At 52.7% G+C, this 21092-nt stretch overlaps 1 protein-coding gene across 1 annotated transcript in view; it reads left to right on the top strand.

The window, feature by feature from the left end:
* ENPP6 (ectonucleotide pyrophosphatase/phosphodiesterase 6) overlaps positions 1-21092 on the top strand; it is an 80559-nt gene that overhangs the window by 47920 nt on the left and 11547 nt on the right. Inside the window, exons 3-6 of the mRNA XM_080658945.1 lie at positions 2162-2273; positions 12138-12279; positions 13571-13750; positions 16791-16928. Of these exons, the coding sequence (XP_080515071.1) occupies positions 2162-2273; positions 12138-12279; positions 13571-13750; positions 16791-16928 (572 nt within the window). The remainder of the gene's footprint in view (positions 1-2161; positions 2274-12137; positions 12280-13570; positions 13751-16790; positions 16929-21092) is intronic.

The raw sequence follows: 21092 nt of genomic DNA, 5'->3' as shown, positions 1-21092 counted from the left end.
GGTTTCAGGTGTGGGTTTCTATCTTAGAAGATCTGAATATTGCACAGTGTGCCCACCACCCAACGTTAAAACTTCTCAATGCAGTTTGCTTTATCTGCAAAAGCATGGTCAAAATTCCATTGCTTGCAAACTCACATAACTATATGTCAGATGTGCCAGAAGCAGATACCTGGCCGCACTGTGTAAGGCTGGTAATCTTTTGTAGGATAGGCGGTGTCTTGCTTGCATTTGGGTTGTTGACCCTGCGTACAAAGTAGATACCAAGTGTGGGCCCACTCATACCTGGCTGACTAAATATCTTCGAGAGAACAATAAACACTCACAAATTAACCTTCAACTGATAAAACGCAGATATCTTTTTATTTTTATATTTTATTGATTTTTTACAGAGAGGAAGGGAGAGGGATAGAGAGTTAGAAACATCGATGAGAGAGAAACATCGATCAGCTGCCTCCTGCACACCTCCCACTGGGGATGTGCCCGCAACCAAGGTACATGCCCTTGACTGGAATCAAACCTGGGACCTTTCAGTCCGCAGGCCGACGCTCTATCCACTGAGCCAAACCAGTCAGGGCAAAACGCAGATATCTTAAGTGCTATAACTGGCCAAGATCCCACTGGCATTTCTTCCAATGAGCAATATTTTCCAAGAACCAATAGGCAGGATTTACTCTTGGGGCCTCTAGCCTGTTCATCCTTCTTAACAAACAAATCTTGGGAAGGCAGCTTCTGCCTTCTGGGCCGCTCTTAAATAGGCTTGCTCTCCCTGCACCCATGATATCAGCCAGAGAGGGATGGCGTGTCCGCGGAGCACCCAGAGCTTGCTCCGGAATGCCGGATAAAGGAATTCTTCTTGGAGGCTGCCCCGCCATCTAATAAATCAGCTGTAACCAGCTATAGAGCAGATGGCTACCAGCTGTAACCAGATGTACCCAGGAGTGGGGTTAATGTGATTCTTGACAGAGACACTCCTGTCTCCCCACATTCCCAACTTGTCCCCCTTTTACTCACGTCCACCTTGGAAATCATTTTCCCTACAAGAAAGCTCACCATCTGGTCTCCTGACACCCCTTGATGGAGCTGTGTTGTGTGGACAGTTCTCCACACACACCTTATTGTTTCTCACTTTGAACTTTTGCTGCTGCTGCTCTCTTTTCTTGGTATGTCCCTTTCTTTCCCACCTTCACTCCCAGCCCCCGACGCATCGGCTAGATGCAGTCTGCAAGACAGCCCAACATGGGCATTCAAGAAGGGCTTCCAGGAGGAAGTGCCCCTCACCACCTCACTCAGACTTCACGTAGTACACTGTTTTCCTGTATGTCTCTTCCCCCTGGACTCCTCTCCGGGATGCTCCAGGTTGGAGACCCCGGCTAATAAATGTCTGTTTCCGCCTTGTCTGAACATGGCAACTGGTTCATAGTAGGTACTCAATGAATCTACCCAACTAACTCAAGCTGAAACGGGCTCAGTCCTCTCCTGCCTTAGATCCTGAGAAGGTTGGGTGTCTCTTCCTCAGGGCAACTGCTTCTACCTTCCAGGCGGCTGGAGCAGAGAAGCTAAGGCCATAGCAGCCCCTAACATCTGAGTGCCTTTTATTCTTTTACTTCATTTGGGGAGAGGCAAGGTCACGGCTCAGAGTCCTTGCGTTCACTCAGTGGTTTTTAGGTTTGCTAATCTAGTGCAATCCCTCTACGTCCAGTCAGACTAGTGAAATGCTTACTTATTTTATTATTCCTGGACTAATCAGATAGTACCTAACACCTGATTCTAGAATAGGCACTGGTACAAGAGAAGAATTAGTGGTTATGAAAAACTCTACAGGAAAAAATGTTTTAATTGAGACATTTCTAGGTACTAATTAATTTTTTTGTTTTAAATGTAGGAACTGAGAAAGACAGTTATTAACCAATTTTTGCTAGTCCCTGTCAGGGGACACTGATGTTGAATAGGAATGACATTTGAGAATTTCTGCTCCAGTTAAACAAAATTACAGTTAAATATGTCACTTATCAGCAAATAAGTTCTTTTATTTCTTGAAAATGAACAACCACAATTTTTTTTTTTTTTTTTTTTAACTAATGGAGCTTACGCCTGAAATAGGCTCATCACCCTACTTCAATCATTGAAGAGAATAACCATGTACCATCTCTTTCCTTCTTAGGCTGTGAGGTTGAGATTCTTGGTGTCAGACCCACTTACTGCCTGGAATATAAAACTTCCCCGACGGATATCAATTTTGCCAACGCAGTCAGCGATGCTCTCGACTCCTTCAAGTAAGTGCCCCGGGTTCTTAGCCATACCATTGTTCTTCCTTGTTTCCAGGACCAAAGATAAATGCTAACGTGAATTAAGAAGGCTTGGTGTAGGTGGAATGTCTCTAATGTCTTGGTGTAGGTGGAATATAGACCGTGATTTGGTGAGTGCTTGTATCTCAGAAGATATCAACAAGTATTTGGCCAAAAAGGAGGATCTGTGGTGAAATAGGTCTGGAAAATGGCTCTACCCTCTTGGAAAATGTACAAAGCAATGAGCATATCCAAACATAGAACTTTATCTTCTTCTCTCCCATGAAGCCATAACACGCAGTTTGGAAAATGCAAAAATTAGTAATAGCACATGCAAGTCTGTCAGGGAATGTGACGAACAAGACAAGTCAGGACAAAGCTTCAAGTCAGCCTCTGAAATCACTGGACATGGACGTCAAGATGGGTAACCAGGTGGGCTGGTGTCCATGAAAAATCAGCCACCAAGAGGCTGAGGATATTGGGGCTCTTATGTTTCCAGGGCTGGGCATGGGGTCACCATGGCTACTGAGGGGGCCTCTTGGGCGGGGTCAAAGCGAAGACCCATCGTATTCAGGGTGTGGAGACCATAGAAGGACTTTCATGTAGGACAGCTCCGGAGAGCCATCACGCCATAGGCTCTGGCCACGGGACTGTACCTCAGGTAGCACTGGCCAAGTATGAATCCCATTCTTGCCACCAGCACTGCAGGCATCATGGGGAGCAGCAGTGACCCCCACAGAGCTGACAGGAGGAGACAACAGGCTTGCCTTTGCTGTCTCTCAGAGTGATTCCACTTCCACGAACGTCTATCAAGAGGGCTTTCTGGGCACATAAGGGTTCAGGCTCTGATCGGCAGATTGGAGAGAAAATAGGTTTAAAATACTTAAAAGTTGAGAAGGAACAAAGTAAAATTTTAGGGTATTTGCGGGGGTGGTGGTGGTGGTGGTGGGGAGTGGAGACAAGGGACAGGGTTTGGAGGAAGTCACCTGTAAGTCAATATTCTCCACATGGGTTGTAACTCGGATGTGCCATGTGATCTGCCTCCTGCCTACTCTGCTGTCTTTCGTGCCCACAAATGCTGGAAGACCACCCACACGACGAACTGGAATGTTGTGTGGCAGCCTCGTTTGTGCAAACAAAGCAGAATGGCGCGGCAGGCATAGCAGAGAAGCTGGAACTTTCGATGGGTCTCTGTCTGCATGAGGCTGTTTCCAGCATGCACAAATGCTAGCGCTCCGTACAGCCTACCGCCTCGCCAAGGAGGAAAATGTGGAACATAGTTGTCACACAAACACCTCCCAATAATGCAACACTGTTTGGCAGTGGGGTCTTTTTTGCATCCATCTCGTCTTGACAGCTGAATGGTCGCCCACTGTGCACCGCCCAGGGACTCACAGGTAGAGAAGCGCCGCACTCACAGCCACGGGAATCCCAGCCCAGCGCTGGCCTGCACACTGGCCGTTCAGCAGGCCTCCTTGTCCCAAGGCCCACCTGACGCTGGAGGGACAGTGCTCTGTGTCCTGGAGAAATGTGTTTCCGCTTCCTGTTTCTAGGGAAGTTTTTCTGTTTTCATTTCCAAGCAACACGGTGCAGCCATGGCACCCGGGGAAGCACAGCTTTACTGTGGAGCACAGCGTTCGGAGATGGAGAGGGTGGTGTTTTGTTATTGTCATGGGTAGTGGTGGTGCTGGCGGTGGTAGTGATGTGTGTGCACGTGTGTGCGTGTGTTTAGAAAGGCACTGGGCTCCTCTAGAGAGAAAACATTATCAAGAACTGGAGGCCCAGGAAAGTGGCCCCAAGCTAGGCCTCCACCTGGAGATTCTGGGCTAACACATTGCCCAGCATTGCAGGCGTCTCTGTAGGCGGCCTTGGCCTCCAGGGCATGGCGTTCACATGGCCCGCCACAGTGCCTTGGCGCCAGGAGGCGAAGGCCTGAGCAGGATGGAACCAGGCCAGTGCAGTTGCCATGGGGGCTCCTCATACTGCAGAAGCTAACAGGGCCACAGAAATGGCCCCTTGGATAGGGGTAGAGAGTGGGATCTACTGTCCCCAAACTAGTCAGGACTTAACCTGAGAGAGGGGAAACAAAAGCGGGGGGAGGGGGAGGGGAGAAGGGATAATTGGCCAGGCGATGCTTACTGCCCTCGGAGGACAGTAGGATGACTTAGTCTCCTCCCCCCCTCTCCCTCCCCACCCCCCCGCAAAGAAAAAGGGGAAACCTCTTTCAACCAGTCTCCGCACTACTAGAACACATCTCGTTTCCTTCTCACAAAGCAGAATAAAGGACCGACAGTGGTGAGCGAACATTTGTCCCGTCTAGAACAGTCTACAACAGTGGTCGGCAAACTCATTAGTCAACAGAGACGCAGTTTGCCGACCACTGGTCTAGAACAATCAAGATCACTTCGCAAGTCGCAGCTTGTTCTTGCTAGAGTGTGACTCAAAAGAATCATTCTCTTGGTGCATGTGTTCAGGCAAAATGTATCAGTATTTACCTGTCCATCAGCCCCAAATGACGAAGCGTGTTTAGAGCTCCATACTCACCTCTTGTTCCTTTCCAGCTTTGTCTCAAATTCCTAGCTGTAATATGAAGAGCACTTAGAGCTCTCACACACGAGTGTGCAAACACACACACACACACGCACACACACACACACACACAGACACAGGAGAGATAAGGCCTTGACAGAAGGCAGGAGAGACGGTCAAGGTCTTAAAGGGGGACTCCCGCCAGGGACAGCCTATCAGCAAAGGGCCCACGTCAGCGACTGTGTAGAAGCACTGACCCGGCTTTCTTTTCTGACCTGGGCACCGCTCAGCATGCTTTACCGACGCAAGTCATACTCTTGTCCGTTCTACCTTTGTGCGTGGACAGCTTCAGCGTGGAGCGGGGAGTGGGGGAGGGAGGAGAACTGATGCCATCAATGCCCACCTGCTAGGATTGTGTCAAAGCTCAATTGCCAGTGACCCATTTTGCTCTAGGCCCGGGCACTCCACAGGTGTCCCCTCTCACCCCACCCCTTTTAAGAGAGTCGCTGACTGACAGCTGAACGCGTGCCTCCCACGACTCGGTGGGACCAGAGCCCAGTCCTCTCCATGGGGTGTGGGACCCTGTCTTTCGGGGCCTCTCCTGAGTGTGAAGTGAGTGACATCTGCTTCCGAGGCATTGCTCAGCCCTCCCGTCCACACGCACAGCTGCTGGAGTGGGAGCAGGCGGGCAGGGCCATCCTGGGCCTGGGCTCGTGCGGGTGGCCGTGGCACGGTGGCCTTGGCGGTCTGCTCACTGTCTCCCGTGCTCAGCGACACGCAGCCCCGGTCGCTGGTACTTTGGTGCCTTGATACCACTCAAGGGGACACCCTGGCACCCCTGCCCCTGTGGCTACATCCCTGTCTAAAAAGAGCAGGTGAGATCCACATTGTTTAACGCATCCCCTAGAGGTCCTGTTTGCAGGGTGTTTGTGCGTCAGTGGCAGGGGAAGGTGCGTGATGCGGAGTCAGGCAAGCCCCAGGAGCTGGGCGGGGTGCGGGCGGGCAGCAGCCAGGAGAGCGGGCAGACCAGCCTGGACGCCCGCAGGGGCCTGGATGCTCCCACTGGGCCGGGAAGACTGACCACTGCGACCTCTCAAAAGGTCGGCCAATAATGAGGAGCCATGGGTGCGGTGAGGCCAGGCTGTGGCGACAGCTCCAGTGTCCTGGTCATGGTCCCTCCTCCCCAGGGACACCAGGAAGAGGGGCAGGAACACAGGCTCAGCAGACACTGGTGTCCCCTCCCTGCTCGACACACAGGACAACGCCAACGAGACGCATGTCTGTGTGGAACAGAGAAATGGGGTGTTTCTCCTATTGCCTCCCTTATACTGTGTGGCAAGCACGTTACAAACACCAGCTCACCCAATGCCCAGGTAGGAGGCTTTGAGGAGGCTTTTCAGATGGGAAACGGAGGCGCAGAGCTGTTTAGAGAGCTCCCGGTTAGTAAAAGAAGCTAGAATTTGAACTCAGATGTGTCTAGGTCTGGGTGCCCATCCAAGCATAACTTTCCTCACAGAAACTTCGTCATGCGCTCACTACACGAGTATATGAGAATTATGCAACAGTTTGAGTTAATTTCTTTCTGAGGGACTCAGGAGAAGACAAGACTTGTTGAAAGGAGACTATAAGAAACACGACGAAGAAGAGGATGGTCGAGAATTATGGGATACAATTATTGTAAGATGCAGAAATGCTTAATAACTTAGAGGATCATCAAACCATAATCTCTATCAGACAAAAGTAATTTCATCTTGTCAGTTCCCAGCAGGCCAACAGCTGAGTTGATGGAGTCTGGGCGCTAATCCGTAGTTAAGTCTGGGGTGCGTGAGCAAGCTTATGAGACGCTGCCTTGTACTGCACTGCAAGGATGGGCAGCTACTTTTCCAGCCTTATTTCTAAGGTGCCTGATATGGAGCCCTTAGAAATAAGGCCAGAAGTTGCCTCCATTTCTCTCTCCCTAATTCGTTCTCTTTCCAACCCTCGTCAGTAAGGAAAATGAATGGCATTATGAACTTTTTACATTGAAGAGAAGTCTGGACAGAATCCTGAGGTGATGGGGGACCGGAGTGTTCCTGAAACCCCGGGACTAGGGGCCCCTTGCAGCTCTCAGGTAACTGGGCTGATGGCCACATGTCCTGGCACTGTTCCTGGACCTTCAAGCCATAAATAGCCAGTAACAGACCTGCAGACATTCCCACCCATCGCTCCTCACCCAAGCACTCCGTTACAAATGAGCTGACCTGTGATGGAGACCAGGCCCAGGTGGAAAACAGCTGGCGACCAAGAATTTGTCAGCTAGACTCCAAACAGGCGAGAGCTCTCAGCCTGGAAGACGTGGGTCCCTAATGAATCAGGGAGACCCCAGCATCGAAGCCTTTCACGCAAGGCACATGCATAAATCCAGGACTCGCAAGCACCCCGAAGCCGGTGTTGCCGGCATCTGGAGTTGATAGCTTCCTGACACGAAGCCATCAGGTACCTCTGAGAGAAGCCCTGGCTGTCTGATCACACGGAGATTTGTGGATACGGCAAATAGTCTAAGAGAAACCAGCCCAGTGGCTGCTGCGGTGAAGCGAGGTGTCTAAGATGAAATGCCCTAAAAGCATTTCATTGAACTTGACTGCAACAGTATCCTGGTTGGGAACTGTTCCCCACATACAAGCCCCACCCTGGAAGGGTGCACACCTAAACACAGGACACACCGTGCAAGTGGCACATCTGGGATGCTGCCTACACAAGTGCACAACACAGCTACGTGCTGAGTCTTATCGGAGGGAATGGCTTTTCTGGAAGGTTCTGTACATTCAAATGTAGCGGTGGAGGAAGCACCATCGCCCTTCGTTGTCATGAACTTGGGCCTCAAAGAAACTTAAGAATAAGTGAAAATGCAGCAGGGCCAGCAAGAGGCCCACCTGCTGCCGACACACTTGGAGATCTCAGTGACTTGTTCTCTGCTGTCTTAGATGCTGAGGGAGTGAGGGCTGGTCATTCACACGTGAGTGTGACGTGTGGTAACATCATTTGTGGGAAACACCTAAATAACAACCTAACCCAATCCCCGTTGTGTAGGACAGTGTCCATGGCATTTGTAAAGAAGGGCCAATTTATTTTATTTTTTTAAAAAATATATTTTATTGATTTTTTACAGAGAAGACAGGGGAAGGATAGAGAGTTAGAAACATCAGATGAGAGAGAAACATCAATCAGCTGCCTCCTGTACACCTCCCACCGGGGATGTGCCCGCAACCAAGGTACATGCCCTTGACTGGAATCGAACCTGGGACCCTTCAGTCCACAGGCTGATGCTCTATCCACTGAGCCAAATCAGTCAGGGCAGGGCCAATTTATTTTTGTTCTAAAAAGAGAAAAGTGGTCCTGGCTGGGTAGCCCAGTCGGGTAGAGCATCGTCCCAATGTGCTGAGGTTGCAGGTTCAATCCTTGGTCAGGGCACATATAAGAATCAACCAATAAATGCATAAATGAGTGGAACAACAAATCAATGTTTCTCTCTCTCAAAAATCAACACAATTTTTGATAAAATAAAAAGAGAAAAAAACATTTCAATTACCTTGAAAGCAAAACCGTGACGCTCACCTCAGGGCCGGCAGTAGAGCAACAGCACAGCGTCATTAAGCGGTGGCCCCCTGGCAAGTCCGACCACAGGAAAGAGAGACTGTTACCAACCGAAAGGGGTCCATTCACTTGTGTGCATCAAAGCCAAACCAAATGGGAACAGAAGTTAACCGCCAAGAAAATTACAGTTTACTAGTTGAGGAAATGGTGCCAACCCAGAGTCACAGGTGAGCTGGTGCTCAGAGGCCTGGCTCCCCGACAGCATCCAGGGGAGGGCTGTATGGAAGGGAAGTCATTCCTCGCGGTGACTGAAGGAGTTGGGGTCGTGGGCTCTACGGACCGGTTAGGCCAGGGTAGTTGATCACTGTATCAGGTCCTGATGTCAACCATGGTGTTGTTCTGTCTCGTTTCGTGAGGGGGTGGTCCCTAGGGTCTTTCTGCTTTCATGGGCCTGAGGCTGACACACTGAAGTCCAGATGTCGTCTGTAGCTTGACCGAAACTCTGTTTGTGTGGCCAACAGGCCTGAGGCTTTGTCCTTAAGACAGCGTGATGCTGACCAGAATCCGATGTCCGAAGGGCTTGATGATGAAGGAAGGGGGTGGACGGGCAGAAAGGAGGAAGGGTCCTGGCAAAGAAATGGCGTTTCGGCGAGGTTACAGTACCAGAACCTTCTCTGGGGACAGTGCAGTGAATGAAGTGGATATGGACACTCAAAAGCCCAGGTTGGGCAAGTCTCAGATCTGTGAGGCCTTGCCTAACTCCCAGAATCCTCTTTGGTCTATTTCTTCATCTGCAGAATATCCACATGCTTTTCTATAGGGATGCTCCTCACCATAGCTCCAGAATTTGAAGGCATGGCTGGCCACAGGCTGGAGTCTGTACGTGGAGAAGTGAAAATGACCCCGTTTCATGGTGCTGCCTTTGCCGTGTCTCACATCAGCTTTCTTGGGGTTGGCAGGATTCTTATAAGAGAACTAGAGGCCCAGAGCACGAAATTTGTGCACTGGCAGGGAAGGGTCCCTCAGCCTGGCCTGTGCTCTCTCATAGTTTGAGAGCCCCACAATTGATGACCCCAAAGAGGTAGGCCCTGTCCACCCACCACAGCCCGCCTATTGGTGGCCTGGGCCTCCCTCTTTGGGGGGGGTGATCATGGAGCCCCCTGATTGATCAATCGCCCTGCTGGCTGGTGGCCTGGGCCTCCCTCTGCAGGGTGATCATGGGCCGATGGCCGGGCCCCGACCAATTGTATCGCACCTGCCTTGGCTGGCCTGGCACCAGTGGGTGTCATAGCATGGTTGTCCAAAAGGTCGTCCAGAAGGACATCTGGAAGGTCGTTTGGTTGTCCGGTCTAATTAGCATATTATGCTTTTATTATTATAGATAAGAACTGTTTTCCCAAGATCAGTTGGGTTAAGTAGAATGTGCTGTGGGCTGTTGAGATTTTTCAGAGTTTTTGGTGATTGTGTTCAGGGTGACAGAGTCGGTCCCACCTGGTTTGAGTGCCATACACCTCTCACTAGCTGTGTGATGCTGGCAACTGTATTGAACTCACTGTTCAATACATACCTACCTTATAGGGTTGTTGTGAGGATTACGTAAGATAATGTCTGAAAAGCCCTCAACATATCACCTGACCCAGAGAAACTATCATTCATAGAGCACTTACTATTATTATAGATTCAACCGACAGTTTTAAAGCACCTACTGTGTGCCAAATACTAGGCTAGAGCGAGGAGAGTGAATCACCACCCCTAGGGTAAAAGAATTTCACAATTTAGAGAGTGAGAGGGACAGACACATACATGGGCAACTACAGTCAATATGAAAAAATCATAAGCAGAGATGAACCTGGAGTGCCGTGTCAGCACCCCAAGGGCCACCCGGCTGGGCCTGGGCATCACGGCCAGCTTCCCGAAGAGGCAGCACCTCCCCCGGGGCCTGGGGGATGGTCATGGAAGCCACACTGTCGGGACTCTGGGAGGCTACTTGCTCCCCTTGCGGATTGCTAGGTCCGGGCACAGCAGGCTCTGAGGACGCCTGGTCTTTCCTTCCGCGTGTTCCAAGCGTGGGAAGGCCACACCAGGAGAGACCAGGCCACCTCGTGTGTGTGTGTGTGTGTGTGTGTGTGTGTGAGTGTGTGTGTGAGTGTGTGTGTGTGTGTGTGTGTGTGTGAGTGTGTGTGTGTGAGTGTGTGTGTGAGTGTGTGTATGTGTGTGTGTGTGTGTGAGTGTGTGTGTGTGTGAGTGTGTGTGTGAGTGTGTGTGTGTGTGAGTGTGTGTGTGTGTGAGTGTGTGTGTGAGTGTGTGTGTGAGTGTGTGTGAGTGTGTGTATGTGTGTGAGTGTGTGTGTGTGAGTGTGTGTGTGAGTGTGTATGTGAGTGTGTGTGTGTGAGTGTGAGTGTGTGTGTGTGTGTGAGTGTGTGTGAGTGTGTGTATGTGTGTGAGTGTGTGTGTGTGAGTGTGTGTGTGAGTGTGTGTGTGAGTGTGTATGTGAGTGTGTGTGTGTGAGTGTGAGTGTGTGTGTGTGTGTGAGTGTGTATGTGTGAGTGTGTGTGTGTGTGAGTGTGTGTGTGTGTGTGTGAGTGAGTGTGTGTGTGAGTGTGAGTGTGTGTGAGTGTGTGTGTGTGTGTGTGTGAGTGTGAGTGTGTGTGTTCTGTGCATTTAACATAAAGCTTCTCAAGAGAAATTGGGCATTCCACCAGAGTGCTAATTATTAACCCTTTAAAGTCCAAGCAAACCAATTGGCTCTCATTTCCTCTCCATTACTTCAGTTTGTACCAGTTACTACTCTTACACCAGTAGCACCGTCGTTGTTGTTCTGAGGCACTGGGCAAAGGCAGGGCTGAGGAGGAAACTCGGTGGCACACGCCGCGTGAGGCATTTTTCTTCCCTCCCTGACTCCAGTTTCCATCACCAGTTCCTGGTCATTCCTGGCCCGGCCTCTCCCCCTTCCTCTCCCTCTCTTGCTCCCCCCCCTCCCCCTCTCTCTCCTAACTTGGTTAGGGTTTTACCTGAGTCCTCTGGCCAAGAGTGGGTGTTTTTCCCGGGACCCAAGTGTGGTCACTGCAGGATTCACTCTTGGTCCACATTGGAGCTGACCCCTCCTGTGTCCCCAGAGGACAAGGGTTCGAAGTGTCTGCGGGTGTCAGCCCCGAACACGGACTTGTTGGCCTCCCAGAAGGCCATGGTGAAGTTGCTCTGGCCCATCAGTGAACCCACAGTCTGGGGTTTTAGTTAGAGGCTTCCCGGCCGCCCAGCAATAATGGGACAGCCCTTATTTAAAGGGTTGCTTCTCGTTTTTCTGGCCTTCTCGTTTTTCTGCAATGCCACAGCAGCCAGAGACGAATGGCCCATGCACGTGCCCTATGACCTTTGTCACCAAGGTGCTCAGGACCGGCGTGTCTTAGTGGTAAATTCCTGCTTCTCCCCGCAGATCCCACCCCGTTCATTTTTCGACATAAATTCTGCATCTTTTTGTTTAGTTTTTACGTTACGTATTATTTTGTACCCGTTTCAGAGGCACAGCATAGTGGTTAGATAATCATGTCCTTTAGAGAGTGCCCGCCCCCCCCCCCCCCGATATTCCAAGTACCCCCATGTCCCATATCGCCTTGTCATTTAGAGCTGTCAGCCTTGCTGGCCCTCAAGGCGGGTTTGGGGACACCGATGCCTGCCAGGGGCCTGGGAGCGGGGTGAGAGTGGAGATGGTGGGGCCGCTCTCAGCGCTGACTCTCCCCCTGCTGCCCCCAGGAGTGGCCGCGCCGACCTGGCCGCCATATACCACGAGCGCATCGACGTGGAGGGCCACCACTACGGCCCCTCGTCGCCGCAGAGGAAAGATGCCCTGAAGGCCGTGGACACCGTCTTCAAGTACATGGCCCAGTGGATCCAGGTGACCGAGAGCAAGGGCCTGGCTACCCTCCCTCCTGTCACCCTCTGTCTGTCTCCTTGACGGTCACACCCCTCAGCATCGTCTCTCCTGCTGTTGAAGCTGACAGGCCAGCCCCAGGCCGTGATGGGTCTTCCTCACACACCCTTCCTGGGGGACCAAGAGACCCCTTGTTTTACAGCCAGGCCCGGGGGGAGGGGGGAATGACACAGACGGCACCGTCAGCTGGCTCAGCTGGCGAGATGGCCGGGTTCTGCACCAAAGCCAATGCCTCGAAGCCAGGCTGGGCTCTGCCCTGTTTGCCACGGCCTGGCTGGATGACTTTAGGCAAGGCATTCTTTTTTAAAGCTCCGCTGGGCTTTATTTTGCCCATCTGTGAAAGGGGAGGGACAGTTCTATTACCGTGCACGTTGGGTGAAAGAGCCAAAGATGACAACGGCGAGGGCACTTTGCTGGGTGAAGGGCCCGTAATCAGGTGCCACCCCTTCCCCAGAGCGCTTCTGCTGAGTGTGAACTGTGTCTTCAGGAGGGGAGCAGACGACTGAACTCAGACTTGGTTACATGTCCTTTCTTCTATGGAGTGTAGCTTAAAAGACCTCCTTCCCCTCCCCCTCCCTTCCCCCTCTCCCTCTCCCTCTCCCTCCCCTTCCCTTCCCCCTCTCCCTCTCCCTCCTCTACCCTTCCTCCTCTCCCTCTCCCTCCCCCTCTCCCACTCTCCTCCTCCCTCCCTCTCCCTCCCCTCCCTCTCCCTCCCCCCCTTCTTCCCCCCTCTGTCCCCTCTCTCTCCCTCTCCCTTCCCCCCTCCCTCTCCCTCCTCCTCCCCATCCCTCCCACCTCTCTCTCCCCCTCCCTCTCCCCTCCCTCTTCCTCTCCCTCCCCCTCCCATCCCTCTCTCCTTCTCCCTTCCCCCTCCCCCTCCCTCCCCCCTCTCTCCCTCTTCTTCTCTCTCCCCCTCCCCCTCCCTCCCCCTCCTCCTCCCTCCCACCTCTCTCTCCCCCCCCTCTTTCCCTCTCCACCTCCCCTTCCCCCTCCCCCTCCCTCCCACCTCTCTCTCCCCCCCTCTTTCCCTCTCCATCTCCCCTTCCCCCTCCCTCTCCCTCTTCCTCTCCTCCTTCCTCTCCCTCTCCTCCTCCCTCTCCCTCTCCCTCTCCCTCTCCCTCTCCCTTTCCCTCTCCCTCTCCCTCTCCCTCTCCCTCTCCTCCTCCCTCTCCCTCTCCCTCTCCCTCCCCCTCCCCCTCCCCCTCCCCCTTCCCCTCCCTCTCCCTGTGTGATGACCACCTTTGTCCACCCACAGGAGCGGGAGCTGCAGGACAAGCTCAATGTCATCATCTTCTCCGACCATGGGATGACTGACATCTTCTGGAAGGACAAAGTGATTGAGCTGAAGCAGCACATCAGCCTGGGTGACCTGCAGCAAGTGAAGGACCGAGGGCCCATTGTGAGCCTCTGGCCAGCTCCTGGGAAACACGCTGAGGCAAGAGCACAAGGCGGGGAAGGGAGGTGGACGGGGGAGGGGCGGCCATGGAGCCCGGCCACCACTCTGTGCCTGATCTTTGTTCTGCCACAGCTGGTGAGCTCCATCACGGTTTCAGCCTCCCCCGCCTCTGTTTTCTCTTCTCTAAAACGGGCGTGCTGGGACCTGCCACACTGAACGTGAGTGGCAACTGAAGGAGAGAAAGCACGTACAGTGCTTCGCAGGCTGAGCGCTCAGCCCTCCACGGGCCTGTTTTGCTGGCGCCGTGCAGCACCTGCCGGGGGCACACACTCTCTCTGGGAGCAGCCCCGTCCGACTGTCCGCCAGGGACCTGGAGACAAGCAGGCGAATGCGCCGGTGAGGCGTGTGCACTGTGGTCAGCTTCAGCTCAGGACCCACTTCGCTGGGGCCCCATCCCCGCCATAACCGGCATCTTCCTACCCGGCCCCTCTGTCCACGCTGGAAAGCACAGGCGCGTGCTGGCCCTGCACGAACGATGCACGTGTCACTTACGATCGTCACCATCAAAGGGGGTGCTCCCAAGGGGCGTGGCTGAGTTCCCACACGTGCAGATGTGGCATCACGCTCGCTCCCGCCATCGCTGCCCTCCAGGGACCCAGCACCCTGAGATAACAGGCCTCTACCCACCCTTCTCCCCAAACACCAATTACATCTGGAGAACTTGGTGCTGAGTCACCCTGAGAAAATGAGGAGGAGCAGGTGGTACCGTTGGGTGACCGCTTGGCCCCACGTGGCCTGGTCGCCTGGGCTCCTGCTGGCTCCCAGAGAAACTGCCCTGGGCCAGGACAAGTGGCTGCGGCCTGTGGAGGAGGCAGCCGTGGGGTGCCAGGAGAGGCCTTGGCGGGTCTGGTGCCTCCCCCGTGCTCACAGGCGCGAAACACTAGCCCACAGGTGCTGGGAGGTTGCTGGTGTGGATGGAGCGCAGGGGCAGACTGGAGAGGCTCCCCCTCACCCCCCCCCCCCCCCACTGAAGAGCCTGAGAGCTGTCAGTGGGGCTGAGGGACCCAGTGGCCAGCAGCCCACCCTCCCCAGCTCTGCCCCTCCCCCGGCGGGCATCCCTTTTTCTCAGGAAGGGAAGGCATGTTTGCACAATGTCCCATGAGCTCCCTCAACACGAAATGGGAAGAATATCTCACACAGGGCCAGGAGCCACAGTAACTGCTTCTTGCGGAGACGGAGACGGAGACGTCTGTTTCCCTGGCAGGCAAGCCCGCCCGCACCTCCAATTTGGCGCTTAGGGGGGCACCGTTTCCAGGACGCTTAGGCGGCAGCAGCTCGGGAGCTGGGAAGCGCTCCTCCCGACCAGGCGACCAGGCGGCTGCAAGCTGCCTAAAGCAGTTGGTAGATTATTCACAAGTGGGGGCCGGGTTTGGGTGACAGCCTGTCATGTGATGGACATAACCGTGTGCGAGACCCGCGATGTGTCATTGGACTTTCCCCTTCTCCAAAAGCTTCCTGCAAATGCACCCCACTTCCCTAAAGCAGTGGTCAGCAAACTGCGGCTCTGTTGACTAATGAGTTTGCCGACCACTGACCTAGACGCTCAATTCCAATAATTACAGGCTGTTGTGATTAAGCCCCAGTATGGACTTGCGTAAGGAGGAAATCACAACGCACGAGTCCATCGGAAGCTCTCTGCCAAACAGCCTGAGGGCTAATGAATTTCAGAGTCGAGTGGATAAACTCCAATTTACAGTCAGTTCCTCAGCGTCAGCCAGTGGGTTTTCATTTTGGCCAGAAACATGTAAGCTGCTGCTAAATATGGGAGATGAGTACCGAGTTTACATGTCGTCAGGAAACTAGCAGTGTGATTAGTGGCAAACTACTGGTACTTGTGAGATGCGCCTGTAGGTAGGACATGCTCTAGGTCAAGTCAGAGAACAAACCCTCTTTCTCTGGTCGTGGTGGTATCCGAGTTCTCATTCTCTCTTTAATTTTATTTTAGCATTTTTGACATAAATAAGCTTTGGTAATTTGTTCATTTGTTATTTAGTAGACAAAGGATAATATTACGATGGCACCTTACACTGAGTGGCCAGATTATTATGATCTCTGAACACATAATAATCTGGCCACTCAGTGTATATCCTATATAATAAAAGGCTAATATGCAAATTGTCCCCTCAACCAGGAGTTCAACCAGCAGGCAGGCCAGCCAATTGCCCATGTCCCCTCCCCGTGGCCAGGCTGGCTGGACCCCACCCATGCACGAATTTATGCACCGGGCCTCTGATATATATATATATATATATATATATATATATATATATATATATATACACATACATACACACTGAGTGGCCAGATTATTATGCGTTCAGAGATCATAACAATCTGGCCACTCAGTGTATATTCAATATACTGAGAAATAGCACAGTATCGTTACCTATAGGAACACCTGTGTGCCCTTCTCAGACCCCATCACCTGTGCAGCCTCATCAGAGAAAGCCACTGTCCTAAGTTTCGAGTGATCATTTTCATTTTCCTAATTCTCTTTATAGTTTTACCAAATATGGTCATTCGTTTTTGTAGTTATTTGAACCTTCTAAAATAGGAAAACTCTTGTCTGTATTCTTCCGCAACTTGCTTTTGTGTGTGTGTGTGTCTCAGACTGAAATTCAGGTGTTCTGTGTCGCTATGATCCACTTCCTCTTCATTGCTGTATAGTATTCCACTGCTATTACCCGCTTGGCCCAGGTATCCCTTCCACTGTTGCTGCTCCAGTTTGGAGTACGTGTCCCTCTACAGACCTGCAGGCACACATGTGCCGGGGTTCTCACTATACCCCTAGGTCATGGGCATGTGGATCTCCAGCCTTACTAGATGAACCCCCTTGTTTTCTGAGACATATAGAAGTTTCTCTTTTTTACGTAGTCAAGTAATTTCTTTTTTTTTCTTTCTTTCTTTTTAGTCTTATAAAGATCATAATAATCTGGCCACTCTCCTCCAGGTGCATTAAATGTTCACATTCATGTGACAAAGAGAATGCAACCCCAGTCACCCCTGGTTTTCTTTGCAGATTTACAACAAGCTGCAAACAGTGGAACACATGACTGTCTACGAGAAGGAAGCCATACCGAGCAGGTTCTACTACAAGAAAGGGAAGTTTGTCTCTCCATTGACCTTACTGGCGGATGAAGGATGGTTCATAACGGAGGTAATTATAAAAGAGACGACAATTTATGCATTAGACGAATTCCACCAAACAACCAAAGGTACCAGCTCTTCAGCCTTCACAGGGAAGAGAGTTTGTTTTCACTTAGGTGTCGTTCATTACATGATTTCCTTCTTTAGAGAATCAAGAGGCTTGGTCAGGTGACTTCTATTTATTTATTTATTTATTTATTTATTTTTGTTAATCCTCACTGAGGATATTTTTCCTATTGATTTTCGGAGGGAGTAGAAGGGAGGCCACCGAAGGAGCCGGCCTATGACTAGGGTTTAGCTGCCAGAAAGACCTCAGGTGGCGACCAGAAATACTGGTCACGCTAATGAGTGGACGTGGGGCCTGGGTGAGGAGCAGTGGGGTTCCCGGACACGGAACTGTCCCTCAGGAGGACTGCGTCATCCCTGTGTGCTCGCGGACAGAAAGCACCTGGTCACCAGGAAACGAAGCAGACCTGGTCCCAAATGCCTGCTGTGCGGTCCCCAGGCCAAACTGGGCCCTCCACAGGCTTGCCTTCCCATGCCTTGTCATTTCAAATGTCACCAAGGGGGTCCCGCTGCCCCTACCGCTCTCTGCTCTAAGAACCAAGTGCTTCTCTTGGCTTACCACAGTTTGGAGTTCACCTGGAGCGAGACTGCCCGAGGCCCACAGCAGCTTCACCCGGAGTGGGCTCCCGGGGCTTCGCATCGAACACACATGCGGTCTAGTAGGTGCCTATCCCACTGACCCCATAGAGCCAACTTCCCGAGTCATGCAGAAGGCCTTACGCTGGACACGTTCCAAGTCAGAAAGCTCTAGAATTTCTTTTGAGTGTTTAAAAGCAAATAAACAAGGAGGGTTAAGGCACAGTTCGCCCGCTCTCACTCCCTAGCCCGGTTCTCAGGCCTGCGAGGGCTCTCTGTGGGTCCAGCGTCCGTGGCAGGGGAATCTTCTTGCTGGTTTAGCCCTAATCGGGAAAACGGCCGAGTCAGGGCCAATCCATGCTGGTTGGGGGCCAATAAAATAGAATCCCTCTCCCTTTCTCCCCGCAGCCGCCATGCCATAAGCATGCATGATTTTGCTTCCTTGGCACAAACGCCTTTCCTGTAAATGTTTTGCCACCAGTTTAAGTTTTGCAGACTCTAAGCAGCCGGCTGCTCTAACAGGAAGACTTAACAGAGTCAGTTTGTTTGTTTGTTTGTTTATTTATTAAATATATTTTATTGATTTTTTACAGAGAGGAAGGGAGAGGGATAGAGAGTTAGAAACATCAAAGAAAGAGAGACATCGATCAGCTGCCTCCTGCACACCCCCTACTGGGGATGTGCCCGCAACCAAGGTACATGCCCTTGACCGGAATCGAACCTGGGACCCTTCAGTCCGCAGGCCCACACTCTATCCACTGAGCCAAACCGGTTAGGGCCAGAGTCAGTTTTTTTAATGGTCGTGTAGAGCAGTGGTTGCCAACCGGTGGCCCGTGAGGTCCAAAAGGTTGGTGACCGCTGGCTTAGATACTGAAAAAGATAAAGATGGGGAAGCAGATTTCATTTGTCCCTCAGCACCACACAGCTTCCCAGTGTGACTGCTGACCTAGCTTCCCCCCACACAGTGCCCCCCAGCTTGCTTCCTGCCCCCACCTCCCACCCCCAGGCCTGCCCTCAGAGGTCCTGGTAACATCAGTCACCCCAATAAACAGTCCCTGGAGGGCCCCCTCCTGAATCCCACCTGTCCTTTAGCCGAACTCAAATACCATCTCTTCTAGGAAGCACCCAGCTCGTCCCTAATGTCCTCCACCTGGAGTTCCCGTGAAGCCCTGGCCCGGCCCCGGCTGCTCCATGGGTTTGCCTGCTATGTTCTCTGGCTTCCTGGAGTGGAAGCTCCTGAGGTCAGGTCTGTGGCACCTTGGCCTTCCATGTTCCTCCACGGGAATGAGACCGTGGCCGGGGCTGAGGACTTCCTTGTTAATGAATTGAATGTGGAGATGGTTGATTCTTGGATCGACAGGGTGTTCACCTGGTGGGCTTGTAAATCAGAAACCAAGTAAACAGAGGAGTTAAGTCAGGCCTTTGACTTAGATAATTATTAGTAACCCAAACGAGATCGCAATGGGGAGAAGGCGTTGAAAGCGCCACGGGAATTCTGCTCCTCGTTAGCCATGGCAGGAGCCGAGCGCAGGGCGCCTGCTCTCTCCAGTCCCTCCCAGCTCCCCGGCTGATTCTTGTGGCCTCTTCACGCTCCCCCCCACCAACCCCCCGTCCCCCCGGCAGGCACAAGAAGGGGCCAGATGTGGCCAGAACCTGGTGAAAGACCGTGAAACACAGTGTCTCATGGTTGCCCTTCGGAGCCGAGGGAAATGCAGTGAATTCAGGCCGAACATCTCAGGGAGGCTAGGACGCGTCTCCGGAGGAAAGATTTACTTTGAAAACTGGCAAAGGGTATGAAATGCCAGGTTCAATTCTAAGGCCCGAGGATGAAGGGCAGTTAGGCCCGGCCCAGAACACTGGGGGAAATCAAGACGATCTGGGAGACGCGGCTCCTGATCGGCAGTGGCAGCCCGAGTGGCGTTGTCCACGCCTGGCTAACTGAGCTCCTGGAAGCGGGTGCTGAGTGCTGGGAGCTGCTGGCTTTCTGGTGGTGATGAGGGTTGTCTGTGTCAGCCATCTGAGCACACAAGCCTGCCCTCTGCACCCCTGGTACACATCAGTAAACATGATGGGGGGGGGGCGCACGGAGAGAAACCCATCCACATGGTGCCGTCCTCCCTGCTCCCTCCCCCCTCCTCCCCCAGGGAGCTCGGTTCCTCTCCACCCGCTGGATTCCCTGTCTGGCATTTCTCATTTCCAGGACCAGGGCCAGAGCCTGTGCAATCCCGTTCTGCTTTAGAAAGAGGGTGCCGTCTAAGACAGGGACAGGGAGATGGGTAGAAGGACATCTCCTTGCAGTGGCCTGTGGCAAACGCACATCTGAAGGCTCTTAGCCACCACCCACAGGGCCCCAAGGAGCCTCGCCAACAGGGGGCCTCTCGGGAGAGCACTTAGAATGGCGATGCCACAGACTCTGAGCGACAGTGATCTGTAAGAGAAGCCATACCCCCCAGGCCCTTCACACACCCAGGTCAGTGCTCACCTTTTATTTATTCTAACCTGACCGGATTCCGGTCACTGGATTTGATTGGCATGACCTCAGGCAGGCACCGTGAGCAGAAGACTCTCCGTTGCTCTCGCTCCTTCCAGCAGCCTGGTCTGTCGGCTGCCTCACCTGTGGCTTTTCCCAGGTGAGCTCACACAGTCCTCCCTGGCTCGCGGGGCCTCTCGGTGCCTGCCCTTCCCACCAACCCAACAGTTCCCAAGGATCCCGATGCTGGGGGACCTCCGTACCCAACAATTATTTTTTGTAAGAGCTTCCCGTGTGGCCTCTGAGTTCCCCATGGCGACACACACACACACACACACACACACACACACACACACACCAATCCTACTCCATCTCACCTTTGGCCAAATCGGGAGAGTCTGGGCACCTCCCTAGGATGTCACCAGGTGGGGTCAGGCTCCTCGACCGGCAGCTGGAGGATGGGCAGCTCAGGGGTTGGCGGTCTGGAGCAGGTCTGTGAGCCCCACCTCGTCAGCGCTGCCTCCAACGCGAGCACCGGGAGGGGGATGTAGGAACAGTGTGCCGATGGGGAAAGCCGCTCGGTGGGAAAGGAGGAGCAACAATCATCTATTCAATGCTCCACACGGAACATACTCCATCCAAACCCTTAAAGGAAGTGGCCAGCTTCTCGCACAAGCAGCCGGATTATCACTGCTTTTGAAAACCAGTGAGAACAGTGGTCCCTGGAGCAGGTTGTCCCCGTCATAGAAACTCGTGGGTCTCCCTGGGACCACAGGTTTTCATGGTGGTGTGTTTGTATTTGTGGAATTTTGACTGGAATTTTTTAATCAGGTAGTTGGTCTCCATCTCCCTTTCCCCTGTGCCTCTGTCTCGGGGTACTCGTGTCCTCTGGGGCTCATAATCAGGGAAGTCGCTAGCAACCCAGTGTCCTACCTGGCGTCCAGGAGTCGGGCCCCCCCTGACTGCGACGAAGCTAAACGGACGTGTCCTGATCATCAGCTGAGGACCAGACAGATAAGGAACAGAAACAGTCTAGCAAGTCAGAAATGCAATACGTGAATG

Source organism: Plecotus auritus (genome assembly GCF_963455305.1).
Source record: "Plecotus auritus genome assembly, chromosome: 3".
In the NCBI taxonomy this organism is placed as follows: Eukaryota; Metazoa; Chordata; class Mammalia; order Chiroptera; family Vespertilionidae; genus Plecotus; species Plecotus auritus.
Note: the sequence above shows the minus strand (reverse complement) of the source record. Positions and strands in the feature narration are given on the sequence as shown.